Here is a 14,882-nt window from a genome sequence, read left to right on the forward strand (position 1 = left end):
CGGAATCAATCTCAAGGTGGGGTTGGGAGTGTAGATGAATAATCAGCAAGAAAAGTGACATTGGCCATGACTTAAGTGACCAATGCACGTGTGCAGGCTTGCCTAGAGGAGAGCCCATGTTGGGGGACAACAGTGTCATCAGTGCAGCGCTGTACCAAGAACAGGACACCAGGTCAAAGCAACACCACACGTGGGAACCCTGCGGTCCTGCGCTTGCGTTAACTGTGCCCCCTTCCAAACTCCACAGCTAAAGATGGGAAACAGAATTTGGACAATGTTCCAGGGAGAGCCACAGACAGAGGTAATTAAACTAAGGCTGGGACATGGGAATTGAAGACTTCTACAAAACAGTTACAGGAATTTGGTTTATTGAATTTAGAGATGGACAATCTTATAAGGGCAGTAACAAACAAGAGTAGAAATAGGTTGAAATTACAACACATGAGAGTAAAACTAAATGTAAAGAAGACTTTCCTTAGTCTTAAGATTGATAAGTGGGTTGTTAAAAGCAGAGCAGAGCTCTGTAGGATGGCTGCAGTGTGCCAGGGACTGGCTGGCAGGCAGACCTGGACAACCTCTGAAAATAAGTCTCCACCCCACATTGTTATGAGGCTACGTCAAAGCATAGTTGACCCTTGAACGACACAGGGTTGAAATGCGCCGGGCCACTCACACGTGCGTTTTTTCAGTGGTCAGTACTACAGTGCGACACAGCCTGCGGTCGGTTCCATCAGCAGATGGGGAATTGCGGGTAAGGAGAAACCATGGATACTGAGAGCTGACTCTAAGTTGTACATGGATTTTTGACTCGATATAGGGTTGGTGCTCCTGACCCCGTGTTGTCCAAGGGTCAACTGTACTTCTTAAAATCCAAAATGGAAAATAAGAAGCAGCCAGTGCTCCAAGTGTTATAATGGCCTCAGGCTTAGTTATCATTTATAAGGAGAAATTTGAACATAGAACAAAATTCGAACATATTCCTTAAGACCAGCCACTGCTGGGGCCACGAGCAGTGAGCCAGGACTTTCCTGCAGGTGGATACAGTGCTGATTGAATCTGGGGTGCAGCCAGACAACACACAGGTAATGGGATTCTTTCTGTTTTCTCACTTTTAGAATCAACAAGCCCCTGACAAAGTATCTAATCTTAAGTAGATGGTGACACTGGAAGTGTGAATGTATGACACCCTCAGCTGCTAATGTCTATTCTCTATCCCATTCAAACGTTTTTCTTTAAAGGTGTGATATGGTACAGAGAAAAAAAGAACACAAAGACTGTCCCTACAACACTGCTGATAACTAATAATCACACAGTCATTTGTTTGTAAGTTCAGTCTTTAAATTTAATCAGTCCTTTATAAAATTTCCCAATTAATTAGTAAAAGATGGCTTATTTTATTAGCCTTAAACATTGGTCGCTATTTAAACAAGACATTCTAAAAAAAAAAAAAGCAATCACATAATAGTTTATAGTAATTTACAAGTGGATGGTATACATTTAGATACAGAGGTAGAAGTTCACTTTTACAACGCTTCACTAATACACATTTACCAAATTCAAGGCACAAAATAGTTTGCTTTACAAAAAAATACTGTAAAAATGTCATTTGCTGTTCTACAATGTAAATAAAACTTTCAAAAGAATCTTTACACCCTTCCATACGTACTCCATAGTATAAGATTTTCTCCCCCTCACTAATCATAGTTGGCACAAAAATGGGGACATTTTTAAATGCAGAAGTTCCCATTTTTAGAAACTGTTTCTTTGCAGAGCTGCTATGTATTCCAGATCAAAGTCCATCCAAAGAAATGAAACACAGCAACTTCCTGAGGAAAGGGCACTTTCTGTACTGCAGCACAATTCATAGGTAGAAAACGTACGATCTTTTTTGGATTAAATAGGTCTCCAGAGGAACAGATACTTAAGGAAAGATTTCAGAGATAAATTTTAAAATTTGACCAACTTGAGTCGTTACAACTTTAACAGAGAGACCTGGTCACTTTTACTGTAATAACCAGACATCGTTTACTTCAAACTGATGGAGATTTCAAAATGCCTTTTTAAAAGAGTTGTACATACAAACACCATGAAAGGGCCACACAGGTTTTGCAAAACTGAAACTTAGAAAACATGAGAAAATATAGCATGTCAGTCCTTGAAGTTGCAAGGGTGTCAACTGGCTAGAGATTAATTACAAGAATTAATAAACTCTATGGGAATTAAGAAAAACCACACACATGAAACACACTGTGGTTATCGTCTCGAGACTTCCTGCTCATTCAAAAAATAAAAATAATAATAATGCTAGCCCGGAGATGTCACACAGCGCTGGTCTAAAAGATTGGACTGGTTTCAGGGTTCTGCCTGAAAAGGACCCTGTTGGCAATTAAGCTCACTTTTGCTGATCACATTTTCCAAATACTCTAGTCAGTTAATTTACACTTTTATTATTTTTTTTAAAAAAAGTTGATTAAAAAAAAACAGTCAATGTGGATTTAGAATCCAGAGATTATCAGTCATGCTGATGTGGATCGAACCGAGATATCTTGATCACCTTCTGGTAGAAATAATATTCCATATACAAAAAAAATCCTTAGATTCCATTTTTTGCTTCGTTATTGTTTGTGGCTTGTTTTCTCTGAGCGATAAAGGGGTACATACACTTGTCCGCTCCTAGGAACCGATACATGCACACAACTGCTTCAAAAGGGAGGATGCTGAAAGAGGAAAAGTCACAGTTAGCAAACGGGGGACGCTGTGTGGCAGTTATGTTACGGGGCGGGTGTGGGAGGCCCAGCGGAGCGGGGAGCCCCTCAGTTACCTCTTCATGAAAGTCACGATGTACATGAGGCGGGGGGTGCAGATCATGGGCTGGTCGGTGAGGATGGCCTTCATGGCCTGCTTCACACAGTAATCGGGCTTCAGAGGGGGCAGAAAGGGCTCAATTTCTTTCCTGGGAGTTACACATTCAGAAGACGAAATTAAGAGTGAACACAGAATAGGGAAGACTGGGAAACATGCCTCAAAATACGAAGGGTGGGTGACGTTATCTGAGGGACAGGATTTGGGGTCCATTTTACTTCGTTGTGTTATTTCTGTATTTTCTAAACTTTCCTACTATGAACACATTTTATTTGCATAGTCTAGAAAACAAGTTAACAAAAGCAGAATTGGTCTGCTTTTCTGTAAAGTGAGAAAGTCGTGTTTTCAAAATGCCTTAAAACGTATTTCAAATTATTATTATTTTTTCCTCTCAGTTGAAAAAGGAGAGGTTGTCTGGCATAACAAACACTACACCCAAACAAGATGCCAAACTTTCAGCGTTAAGCGTAGTTCAAATGGTGGCGTGTAAACGCCGACAAAACCTTTCCGAGTGGAATCAAAGTCCTTGGGGTGCTGTCCTAGACCGCGTTTCCTCTGGGGGTCTCTGAAATGAAGGGCACGGAGATAGCCTACCTTCAGCTGAATTCGATCCATTACACACTGAGATAACTTAACATAATTTATTCTTTTCCCCTTTCATTGTCCCCTCACAGCTCTGGACACCTGTCGTGACAATGACTAGGAAACAGAGCGCTGCAGACCCTCAGCACCTGGTTCCTAAGTTCCTAAGAGGAAAAAACCAAACCAACACGCACACACACATGCACACGTGCGCACATATGGGAAAAGAGGCAGGGGCGAGTCCCCCTGGGTCCAGACTTAGTCAGCCTGAGATCGAAATGACTCAAATCTCCACCTGCTTCACGGCGTGGTCAGGTTCAGGATGTGTTAGGATTGGCCCTGACCCACAGGGAACTGGTTTGGTTATCTTGCTTGGCCTTTCAAATTCAGCCAAGCAGAGATCTCGAGTTAGTAAGCATGTCCTTACAAGTATCCTCTTAATGAGTCATGGTTTTGTTTATTCTGCTTAGCTCAAGTCAGATGTGACTTGACATTTCTATTCCCACATGCCTCCTTTCAAAGTGTGTGGGCATTTTATTTCATTTTTAGTAAATCTAAACGTTTCTTCTCATTCTGTCAAGAGTGAATCTAGCTATAAACACTTTCTGCCAAAAGGAAGTTCCCAAATCTGTTCCTCTGATTTTTTTTTTTTTTTTGGTTTGTTTGTTTGCTTTTTTGTAGGAGGAGGTAACTAGGTTTGATTGTTTATTTATTTAATGGAGGTACTGGGGATTGAACCCAGGACCTCGTGCGTGCTAAGCATGTGATCTACCACCGAGCTCTATCCTCCCTCCAAGTCCCCAGATCTGGAGTGTCACATTCAAGGGTCTTTTTAGAAGAAAGGCCATCCTCCTCTGTGGCAGTGACATTGGTAACCAAACCAGAGTTGCATTTATGGACCAACACTAATAAAAGAAAGAAAATCTCTCCTGAAGAAGTAGCTTCTCAGGAAAGTCCTGGGTCCTGGTTTTCTCTTGGAAGGTGCAGAGCAGCCACTGCCCACTGAGGCCTCCAGGCCGACTTCTGCAAGCTCACTCCAGCCCCTCGCTCGTCAGTCGTGCACACCCCAATTTTACAAAACTTGACCAATGAAAACTACAGGTTAACTGTCCAATGATGGCTGTTAATGTGCAAGGCTGATTGTGGCTGGGGATCCAATTGATTCCATTGTCTCCTGAGATGGAAAGGTGATTTTTAAAACGGCTTCTTGTCAGTATTAAGGCAGGTGCTTACTCACCTAATTCGGCAGCCTCTGAACATGCCAGTGTCTACAAGGTAAGGGCACACCAGCGTTGTTTTAATTCCATCTTTTTCAGCAGCCTTTAACTCGTGGCTCAGAGATTCATGAAAACCCACAACTCCAAATTTACTGGCACAGTAATCCTGAGGTGATGGGGAAAGAGCAGAAATACTCAGTAAGCGCACACATTCCTCACCAAACTGAAGCTTTCCTGGCCCTGTTACTCTGGTTACATGCTTGATACAAAAGGTTACAGGTGACTAAGCAAAGAAAAAAGGAGAGCATTTTAAAAGACACATATCTGATGTGGTTCGGTGCAGAAATAATATTTTCAAAGCAACAGCAGAAACAGATGAACACTTTTTGCCACATCAACGAAGTATCATATTACTCTGGGGAAGTCACCACAAAGGATTCTATGAAAGCTAACAAGCTGGAGTTAAAAATGGAGAGAGGTTCACTTTGAAGTGTCTGGAAAATTTACAAATGGTCTCTTGTTCAGAAAAGGAGACTGAAAAACCAGTTTGTTTAAATTAATGCTAGGAGAACAAAGGCGAGTCTAGCTTGGGTTATAAGCTGTTATGATCCGATTTTCTTTCCAGGGTCAAGTGAAAATGGAAATGACAAGTACACCCTGTGAACTTAAACTAGAGCTTAACCTAAGGACTCACGGTCTAGAAAGAACGTTCTTCTCCGTTACCCAACTTTCAATTTCGCTGTGGGAACGGAGAAGGTAGAAGCCTTATCTTCTGCATCCTTTTGCATATTTGCAGGGGGTGATGTTTTCAGTTTTACCTCTCCAGGCACCCATGGGACAAACAGCACAGAACAATATACATATACACTCTATGTCACTTGAATATGGTGAGGAAAAGGGTCTGATTAAGCCCAGTTCCACAAACTTACAATGCAGACACCTCATACCCGTCCCTAGCCATCTCGTCTGATGAGGTGATACAGGATAGCTTGCTTTTTGGCAAGCTGACCAAAACAGAACGTCAACCTTTGGCCTCATTTATCTGTTCCCTGTGGCACGGCCACTGCCCTCCAGTCTCATCTTGACCCCGTGCCTTCCCACCGCCATCAAGCAAAACTGCTCAGGAAAGCGGGGCGTAAGTGGCGCTTCGGCAGCTGGCCCTGGGGCACCGTCCCTCACAGGCAGTGTGAGTTCACAGGCTTTCACGAACGTGCGGGCAGCGGATACTCTTCCTAGGACTTTGCTGTATTCGTCACAAGATAAATCGATTGAATGAAGGAGATGCTTTATATTGGACCAACCTCAACTCCAGCCGTACTGAACAATCCCAGGGAACTTGCAACCGTCACGATGTGACCGTGGTTAATCTCCAGCATGGTAGGGAGGAACGCTTTTGTGGTCTGAAAGGAAAGGAAGATTCAAGCTTTAGAACTGACATTATGAGTTTCATCTAAAACCCAATCCCAGGTCACAAAGCAAAGCTTTACCCACATAACGATGCATTTCCCCATTTGTTTTAAAACATTTTACATTTATCAGGAAGAGAAGATCCTCTGAGCGTCTGGCTAACTTAGCACCGTGTCATTGGCATGGAAGGCCTGTTAGAAGCCGTGACCAACAAGACTGAAACACAAGAGCTTTAGGGGACAATGTCCAGAGATGAAAAGAGAGCCATTAGCAGGAGGCTCTTTATCACCTTTCAAGTGATAGTTATCTGCTAATCTAAACTACTCCCAGGTCAGAGATCTCTTCACGCTCATGACACTTCAGCGCAGCCATCTCCTGTCTGGGAGGGACCTCCTGCCTACCCACCAAGAGGTGCCTCGTATAATGTTTACCTTATGGCTGTGTCTACACAGCACAGACTCATGAATGAAGAGATACTCCAGCAGCATCTTTCAGCATCCAGAGCTTTACTACCAAAGTATACTAAGAGGATATAAAGTACTTAGGTGTTAAGAAAAAGAGAGTACAAGTACAGAATCATTTGAATGAAAAATGTGTCATAAGGCCTACTTTGCCTTGACAACAATTAATAGCCATCCGAATGACCACACTCCACTGTGGGGTCTACTGGGGAGTGACCTCCCCCAGAGGCAGGTGCCTGGCCACTCAAGGGGGCAAAGCACAGTGACAGAAGTTCCAGGGCAGTGGACCCAGAGGCCGTATTGATTTCTTACGCACTAAACTTCTCCTTTCCCTCTGGCTGTCTTGCCTTCAAGATGCAAGGCTGTATTTTTTTTAAAAATTACTTCAAATTGCTTAAGGTGATCTATTAACTACTCCACCAGGCTCCCAACAGTTTTATAACCTGCTTCTTAAAAGAAAGCAGCAAAGAGCAATCTGTCTACTGTTGAGTTATACCCCACTACCAACACTGCTTCCCGTGATTTATGAAGTTAAAAAGACCCAAACACTACACAGTGGCCTTAAAGAAGAGCTGCATTCCCTTCTCAGAGGATTTTCTGACCAGGAGATCACTGAATTTTTGCATACGTATTTAATTTGTTTTGATAACATTTGCATATACAAGATCATAAACAGCCATTCCCTTAATTCTAAGGTTCTCCCATGTTCCCATCCATGATGCATACATTGCCAGATGAGTCTCTGTGAACGTCTCCAAGGTCTTCCTCAATCTGACGCCTGCTCATCACATAAACCCCTGGGTCCCCACTCACACCTGTTTGTCTGGGCCTTCTCTCTGCTGTTGCCCAGTCACTCTTGCTCTCACCTGTAAGGTTTTACCTACGAACTCTTCTCTGACAGTCTACCTGCAATGCCCTCCTATATAATCCAAAGCGTAATATTAATCACATATTTACATAGTCTCTCACGCTTTTAAAAGTGCTTTACGTTAATTAGGTCATCAGAGTCTCTCAATAATTCTCTATGGAAGGTAGTTAGGGTGTTAAGCCTTTATCTAATATTATTCCATTCACCTTGATTTTGTCTATATTTCCTTAAGACATATAATCAGTATCATTCACTGTAACATATAATTATGTTTTGTAGTATTCTGATTTTTTTTCAGTCCATAGGACCTGGAAACTTTAGGCTTTATAGCTTATATATGGACATTATATTGCAGAATTACAATAAAGTAACATCACAAAGAAGCTTATCTATTCTAATCTAAACCAGACAACACAACCTTAAGTAATTATACCTGTAAATCTTCTTTTAAGTACTTGATTATAATTAATTGTTCCTAGATTGGCTAAAAAGTACAAAATTTAGTCTTGATGTTATCCAGAGATCTTCTAAGTATTAAAAGTTTGCCAAGTCTTGGAAGAGAGGGATGGATTTAGGATGAAGGTCCTATTTTTAAGTTAAGTAAGTAGAAGGATTCAATATTAAATCCTAAGTACTTACACACACACATATAATGTCAGCAAGGATGTGCCACTGGGTGAGCTTACAGACCCGAATCTCTGACCGTGCTCTTTCAGGGCCAGTGTCCACGCGAGCACGACCTGGTGGTGAGCCCCCACCAGAAACGCAGACGCCAAGTCACTGGCTCTAATGACTTCTCCATATTCACGTTCCATGTGGATGCCTGCAGGTGTTAAATGGCTCATCCAGATCCCCAGCACATATAAAGGTAGGTGATAGAAGATTAGCAAGTTCCTAACTGTTTTTAAGTTCAATTTGCTGCAAGGTTCTGAAACTGATTAAAGTCCACTTCTGCTCCAGCAGACTTAACTTATTCATTCAACAAGTATTTCTTGAACATCTACTACGTGCAGGCACTGTATTATGATCTGGCCAAACAATGATGGGTAAACTGGAAGCAGGTCCCATTCCTGTCCCTCAGCAGGATTCAGTCTCACTAGCACCTGTGTTAAGTCAGCACCTCGAATATGAAGCTGTCCTAGTTTCTCTCTCTTAAGAGCAGGGCGCTATGGCTGCAGATTCTAAACGATGCGACTTAGTGCTGCTTCCTCCCGCAGAGCACTTTGGAAGGACATTGAAGCTACTGGTTTTGCATTTAAAGGAAAAAGGAAAAAAGAAAAAGAGAAAAAAGAATCCAAATATGGCTATGTTACTAAAGTCTTTTCCAGTGGTAGACTGTAAACATGTTTTCCAGGGAAATACGCTTCACTTTAGGTAGCCAGTAAAGTGTGACACAGGTTTGTTTGTTTTAATATGAGGCTTCTTTTCAGAGGGAGAGAGGGGTTGATTTAAAAAAAGAAAAGGTAGTGGCAGGTCAAAGTTTCTTATAAAATGTAATTTCTCTCTCTAATCAGGGATGAATTTGGCCTTTTGTGTAAATGAAATCCAGCGTGTCTGTATTTTCTACCTTCCAAGAAAAAGGCCTACGTTCTTTATTTAGAAAGTCTCGCCACTTACAATACTACAATCACTACAACTACGAACAGTGTCGGGAACAACAAACAAGGTGCTGAGGAAACTGGGAGGGGAGGTAAGCAAGCCATCTCAGGGGCCGGGTGGCCACGGAACTCAGACTGATTGTCTTCCAAAGCTGGTGTTGGCCACACAGCTCCTACTGGGTGCCGGGCGAAGGCAAGCCGGGGGAAGAGCATTCACACCGGGGCGGCTCAGGTTTCTTTTTAAACCCGAGTCTGCAGGGCTCACGCCGGAGCCCGATGCACGTGACCGAGCACTACGGCTGTTAATCATTTCCTTTGCCGCCTGAGTGGAGGCGACCGATTACCGCTCATGCGTCCTTTCCACAACCAAACGCCTGCCTTGAGTCGGGGGCACGTTACCAAATAAACTTTGATCAACACCAAGTCTATTCCTTACTTTCCGAGAAAAATGCTACAAACGTGTGGCAAGAAGGCATGCGTTCTCGGGAACGTTCCCAAGTAACCCGACGAGGTTTCTTTTCTAATTCCTCTTGCCCTCCGCAGTCTGGTAGGTGACATCTGAGATAGCACAGCCTATTCCGTCCTTGACACAGTTTGACAGCACAAAGAAACCTGGCACTTTGTGATGAATTATTAATGTGCACAAATATTGCAGCGCGTATGGGACCGGGACCAGCCAAAGGTGAAGTGCCAGTTGCCATGACACCAGTCAGTTCAAGCTCAGGTTCGTGATCTTTAACTTTGTCTCAGAGTCGTTACAAGAACACATAGAGCAGATCTGTGGCGAACCCCCGAACGGCTTAAGTGTAAGTGGGCGCAGGTGCTGCCAATGGGGGTTCTGAGAGGGGCAACTCGGAAACCCCGCGGAGCACCAGGGCCGTTAGGCCACCTCATCACTGTAAGGACGAAGCATCTAGATAGGGAATTGCCACCCAGTAGAGGGATCTCTAGAGGAAGTACGTCTGATTGGTCACTAGACTTAGCTGGTCCCACTGGTGGCTGGCAAGGTTAGCCAGACGCTTAGCCTCCATCAGAGGACTGCACTCCATCACTATGTCCTCACAGTCAAATGTCTAAGAAACAGAGGAGGGCACCTCGTTCATCATTAGGAAAGTAGGCTGACTTGCTCTGAGGTGGGTCTCAAAGTCAGTAACCAACACAACGCCAATTCGTATGTTCGGTGAGAGAATCTAGAGTGGGAAGGAACCAAGGGATTATTTTATCTGCAGAGGAGAAAACACTTTTAATAATGGACTCTGGCTAAAAAGTGTGATGATGGACCTTTGATTACCTGGGATTAATTCTATCACAAGACTCTAATACCACAATCTGCCACCAGCTGACAGGGTTGCTATGTGGCTAAAAAGAAGGAGAAAAAAAAAAAGACACTCAAATGGACACTGACATTCCTATGAAACATGCTTTGTGAGTTTAATATCTCCATAGCTCCTCAGGGTTCCTCTTCAAAGCACTGGGCACTTTGAAAGATAACTGTAAAGGTCATATTTATAATATAAACAAGAACTTCTTAAACAGAAGTGTGACTGGACAGAGACATGACATGTCATATCTTGAGAAATCTTTGAATGTTAGGTTTACGCCAAATTAACTCCTAACAGTTCCAACCCTCCAGATCATTCTTGCTGCTCTTAATGACAGACTGCAATGCGGAGCCTGCAGCTGCACTGTCAGGACAAATTAACCTAAAGTTAAACAAAGGAGCATGTGAAGAAATGTGGGATCCGGCAAAGTCTGACTTTTGAAATTTCGAGACGGATGACATTTTAAAGGTGTAGGTAAGACACTCAGAATACGTTTTCCGTATTTGCACGCAATTCAAGGTTAATGGAGACCAAGGGAAAACCAAAGTTAATTCCTCACCATAGGAAAAGGCCTCATACTCAATTTTTGTGCATTTGCATGACTGTGGTCAATTCAAGGAAAGGCGTCTTTCTAAAAGAGTCATTTTGAAGTGTTTCTCTCTCATTTGAATGTCCAAGAAAACTTTCATTTCTAAAGAGGACCAAAAATCACGTTATAGTGTGAAAAGGGTTAACATCACCGGCACATATATAGTGCAGTTTTCTGATGTAAGCCTGAGGGTTTGCAGAATCTACAAATAACAGCAATATATACAATTTGGAAAAAGTACGGTCAAGACTCCACTGAACGGAGTACATTTACCTGGACATCCTCACGGTACCCCTCCAAATGCTTCAACAACTCTCCTTGGTGTTTGCTGCTTCTGCTTGGGTTGCTACTAGAGTAATTTATCTTTATCAAATCACAAGGGGAACAGGCTGCTTATTTACAAGGCTAAAATGACATCTGGTGGCACTCTTCTCTGAAGATTCAGTCACCGTGCCTGGAAAACTACGATTCAATGGTACAAACTATTGAAAGCGCTGAAACTATGGTAAACTGGGTTTAAAAGGCTATTTAATAGGATAAATCACTGATGTGTTCAAAGATTAAAAAGTGGTGACCTACCCCCAAACTAAACTGGGAAAAGAGACACATGGCTAAATCAATATTCTTGATCCAGCAGATTTACAGGTATCTGCTTAAGGCCACATACTGACCACGAAACTTTAGATAATTCACTTTGACCGTAGAGGGTGTAACTTGAAATTTTTCATTACAAAATTATCTTCAGTTAGGAAGTAAAACCAAAATCTGTATTTGCTAGCAATATACCGACTTTCAATACTTTAGTTTTAGTTGACAGCACAAATTCTGAGATTCGTGCAATTCAATGACACCTTTTTTTCCCCCTATTTGAGTGTGTTTGTAGAGACAGAAAGGTCTCTTGACGAATTGTGCAACAAAGCCCCAAGATACTGACGCCTGGAATGACTCTCAGACTTAAAGTGTTCATCGAAATCTCCATCAGCTTGACACAAAATGTCCTCTTTAGCTATAGCAGAAAGACTAAAGAATACGTCATAATCACCCAATTCATACCTATGTTCCATTTCCTGTCCTTTCTGTTATTTTGAGGCCACAGGCATTAGTTCAACATTTAGAGGCATCAGCAGTTAATACTTAACACACATGCACAAGAACACTCCTACAGTTGCCCTGCAACCAAGAAGCTAATAAAAGAGCTAGGCTTTTCAAATGAACACCTAGATGATGACACCATTAGTTATTCAGCAAAAATAAATGCTTCATTAACTTGCCTTCCCACTGTTAAAACATGGGATGAATCTACCCCGAGGCAGCGACTCAGATATCAACACTCCCTTACACTTTAGAGTTTGCTGTGCAGAAATACCAGAAAGGAGGAGACTTAAAACTCCATCTGTCTGGAAAATACACTGGCCTTTGGAGTCCAGGAACCCACCTGGTACTGACTGTCAATCACTTAACCTTCCTTGTTACTTGACTTCTCTTGACGTAACTCATTTGTGGGACAGAAAGGAGGTCTCCAAGGTTTCTTAGCTCAAAAATGTTATGACGACTCACATCCAATTATTCTTTCTTTGATTCCTACCACGCATTCAATATACAAGTCGTAACACTGAGGTATTACTCGCCTAAGACTCTCATAAATGACTCAGTGAGGTATCAACTCCATTAGTGCGGCTGCCGGCATCTGGTGAGCAGCAAAAATATCTATTCATTAAACATTTATATGTTGTCATGGCTGTGCCTTTTAAAATAATGTAACTTGAAGCCATGCCTCCTACACATCAAAAAAATTACAAATTATCTGCGAAGCAATCATCGTTTTTCTGTGTTTTACTTGAGTCCACAGGAGATCTGTGTGTTCAAAGAAACAATGAATTGCTGAACACTGGTTCTCAAATGCTGGTTTCCCTGCCTCTCCCCCTGGCTGAGTCCTCAGTGATCAAAGGAGCATTCCCTGAGCGCTCTCTAGCTTGGGCCCCTTCTCCTATTTAATAACTCTTCACAGAATATTGAAATAACCCACAAAATTGCAGCCAAATAGTCTGTTAAGCAACAGGTTGTCATTCATCCCTTTGCTTTGCCCCAAACTCAAGTCACATCCCTGAAACTGTAATAAAGACAGATCTTACAAAGGGCAGAGGCTTCGGTTCTGCTCCAGTGACTGGTAACCACTTCCACAAGGCATGACCACGTGCACGGGGGTTCAGCCACGGCTGAGGGCATCTGAAGTGGCAGGACCACCCCCCTGCCCCCAACTCCAACACCGCAGCCCAGCAATGTCACCATGATCACCTCCCATCATCTCCTGTACTTCATACATGCAAGGAGTTCAAATTCTTCTCTGCTTTCTAGTTTGCTCACTATGGAGTCTTTATAGAAAACGAAATCTTTACCTAAATGAAAGATAAATGCAATCAAGAGGTTACTCCTGAAAACGTATTTTATTCTTAGACGTGTGCTGTAACAACTCAGAACTCATGCACTCTTTGTGAGGGTCTTCGAGGTATCTGTATTGTTAGGCAGTAGTAAAAGAAAAAAAAATCTTTGCGAACCTCTTAAAGAAATTTTAAGGACTGTAAAAGCCGCCTTTTCTAGCAATGAGTTCTCAAACTGTGCTACACACTGGACTCATTGGGGGAGGTTCTAGTTTTAATGCCCAGGCACAACCGCCACTTATATTTGGGAGGGGATCGAGCACTGGGGGACAACACTCCCCAGGTGACTCCAACGTGCAGCCATGTATGAGAGCTGGTGTTCTAGAACAGAGTGTCTGCCCCCAGCGCCACTGCCATTTTGTGCTGGATCACTTTATGCTGCGGGAGGGCTGTGCTGGGCATTGCAGGATGTTTAGCAATATCCACGGCTTCAATCCACTAGATGCCAGGAACAGCCCCACTGGTTTTGACAAGGGAAAAATGTCTTCGGATGTGGCCAAATGTCCCTGAGCAGGAAACAGCCCCTAAGAGAACCACTCTTTAGAAGGAACATGCACATTGCAAATCAAGTTCCATATAGTCCAGTGATGACTTCTCCAAGCTTTAATTCTCATATTATAATGACATTTTCTAGCTTTGGAAGACATTCTAGGCTTTAAAAAAAAAATCACAAATATGGGCTCAGCAGTCCATCACTTTTAGTTTACATGTTAATACCTACAAACCACCACTCTGCTACTAAGTTAACATTAACATCATTGAAAGGAAATAATGCCAGTAACGGTGGGGGCCAGGAGCAGAGGAGGGGCTGCACAAAGGCAAAGTCTCTGCTCTCCTGCAACTCATTTCCGGACAGCCAGTTTGGTCCTGGGCAGAAAGAACAAAGCTCTCCAATGCGTGGCCTGGACTTTGAGCCATGATACTCATGGCTTTGGAAACACCATCCTGGGCACAGCATCCAAGGGGAACAGGGGGCAGGGGGGCACCTGGACTCTTCTTTGTAAATAATGGCCTGGAAGCCAAATCAAAAAAATAAACCTAAACAAAGGTGGACCCCAGAGGGCATGGTCTGGCATTGCTAGCCTACAACATTCCTAAAGGGCTGATTAGTTCAAGGGAAAAAAAAAAAAAGACACAGAGAGAGAGAGAATATTAATATTGAGAAAGTGGGAAGGAAAGTTAAATACTCAAGGGCAGTTCCTCCTCAAACTTTGATGTGCATGATCACCTGGGATCTGAATCAAATGCAGACTCTGATCCATTAGGTTGGGGAGGGGGCCTGAGAGTTTGCTTTTCTCATGTGCAGCCTTGGGCGGGGGTGAGGGGTGGGGTGATGCTAGTGCTGCTGCTCTGGACTGAACTCAGGCTGAGGTTCTAGCATGAGCCAGAACTGTCTACTCCAAACCTTAAGTGGCTTCAGATCAATTTCTCTAGAAATTCAGCAAAATAGGCAGACGAATTTCTCGACCTTCTGTGCCACCTGTGTGCTTTGAACCAGAGTATCAGGGGTTGAGAGGCCCCATTCTCCATCCCCCACA

At 42.9% G+C, this 14,882-nt stretch overlaps 1 protein-coding gene across 1 annotated transcript in view; it reads right to left on the reverse strand.

The window, feature by feature from the left end:
* Window positions 1-351: 351 nt before the first annotated feature.
* Window positions 352-14,882, reverse strand: part of RDH10 (retinol dehydrogenase 10) — a 28,070-nt gene continuing 13,539 nt past the window's right edge. Inside the window, exons 3-6 of the mRNA XM_006185852.2 lie at window positions 5,963-6,061; window positions 4,682-4,827; window positions 2,822-2,953; window positions 352-2,717 (exon numbers count right to left, since the gene is read on the reverse strand). Coding sequence (XP_006185914.2) covers window positions 2,594-2,717; window positions 2,822-2,953; window positions 4,682-4,827; window positions 5,963-6,061 — 501 coding nt within the window. The 3' untranslated portion in view covers window positions 352-2,593. The remainder of the gene's footprint in view (window positions 2,718-2,821; window positions 2,954-4,681; window positions 4,828-5,962; window positions 6,062-14,882) is intronic.

The sequence above is a fragment of the Camelus ferus genome, chromosome 29, assembly GCF_009834535.1.
Source record: "Camelus ferus isolate YT-003-E chromosome 29, BCGSAC_Cfer_1.0, whole genome shotgun sequence".
Classification (NCBI taxonomy): Eukaryota; Metazoa; Chordata; class Mammalia; order Artiodactyla; family Camelidae; genus Camelus; species Camelus ferus.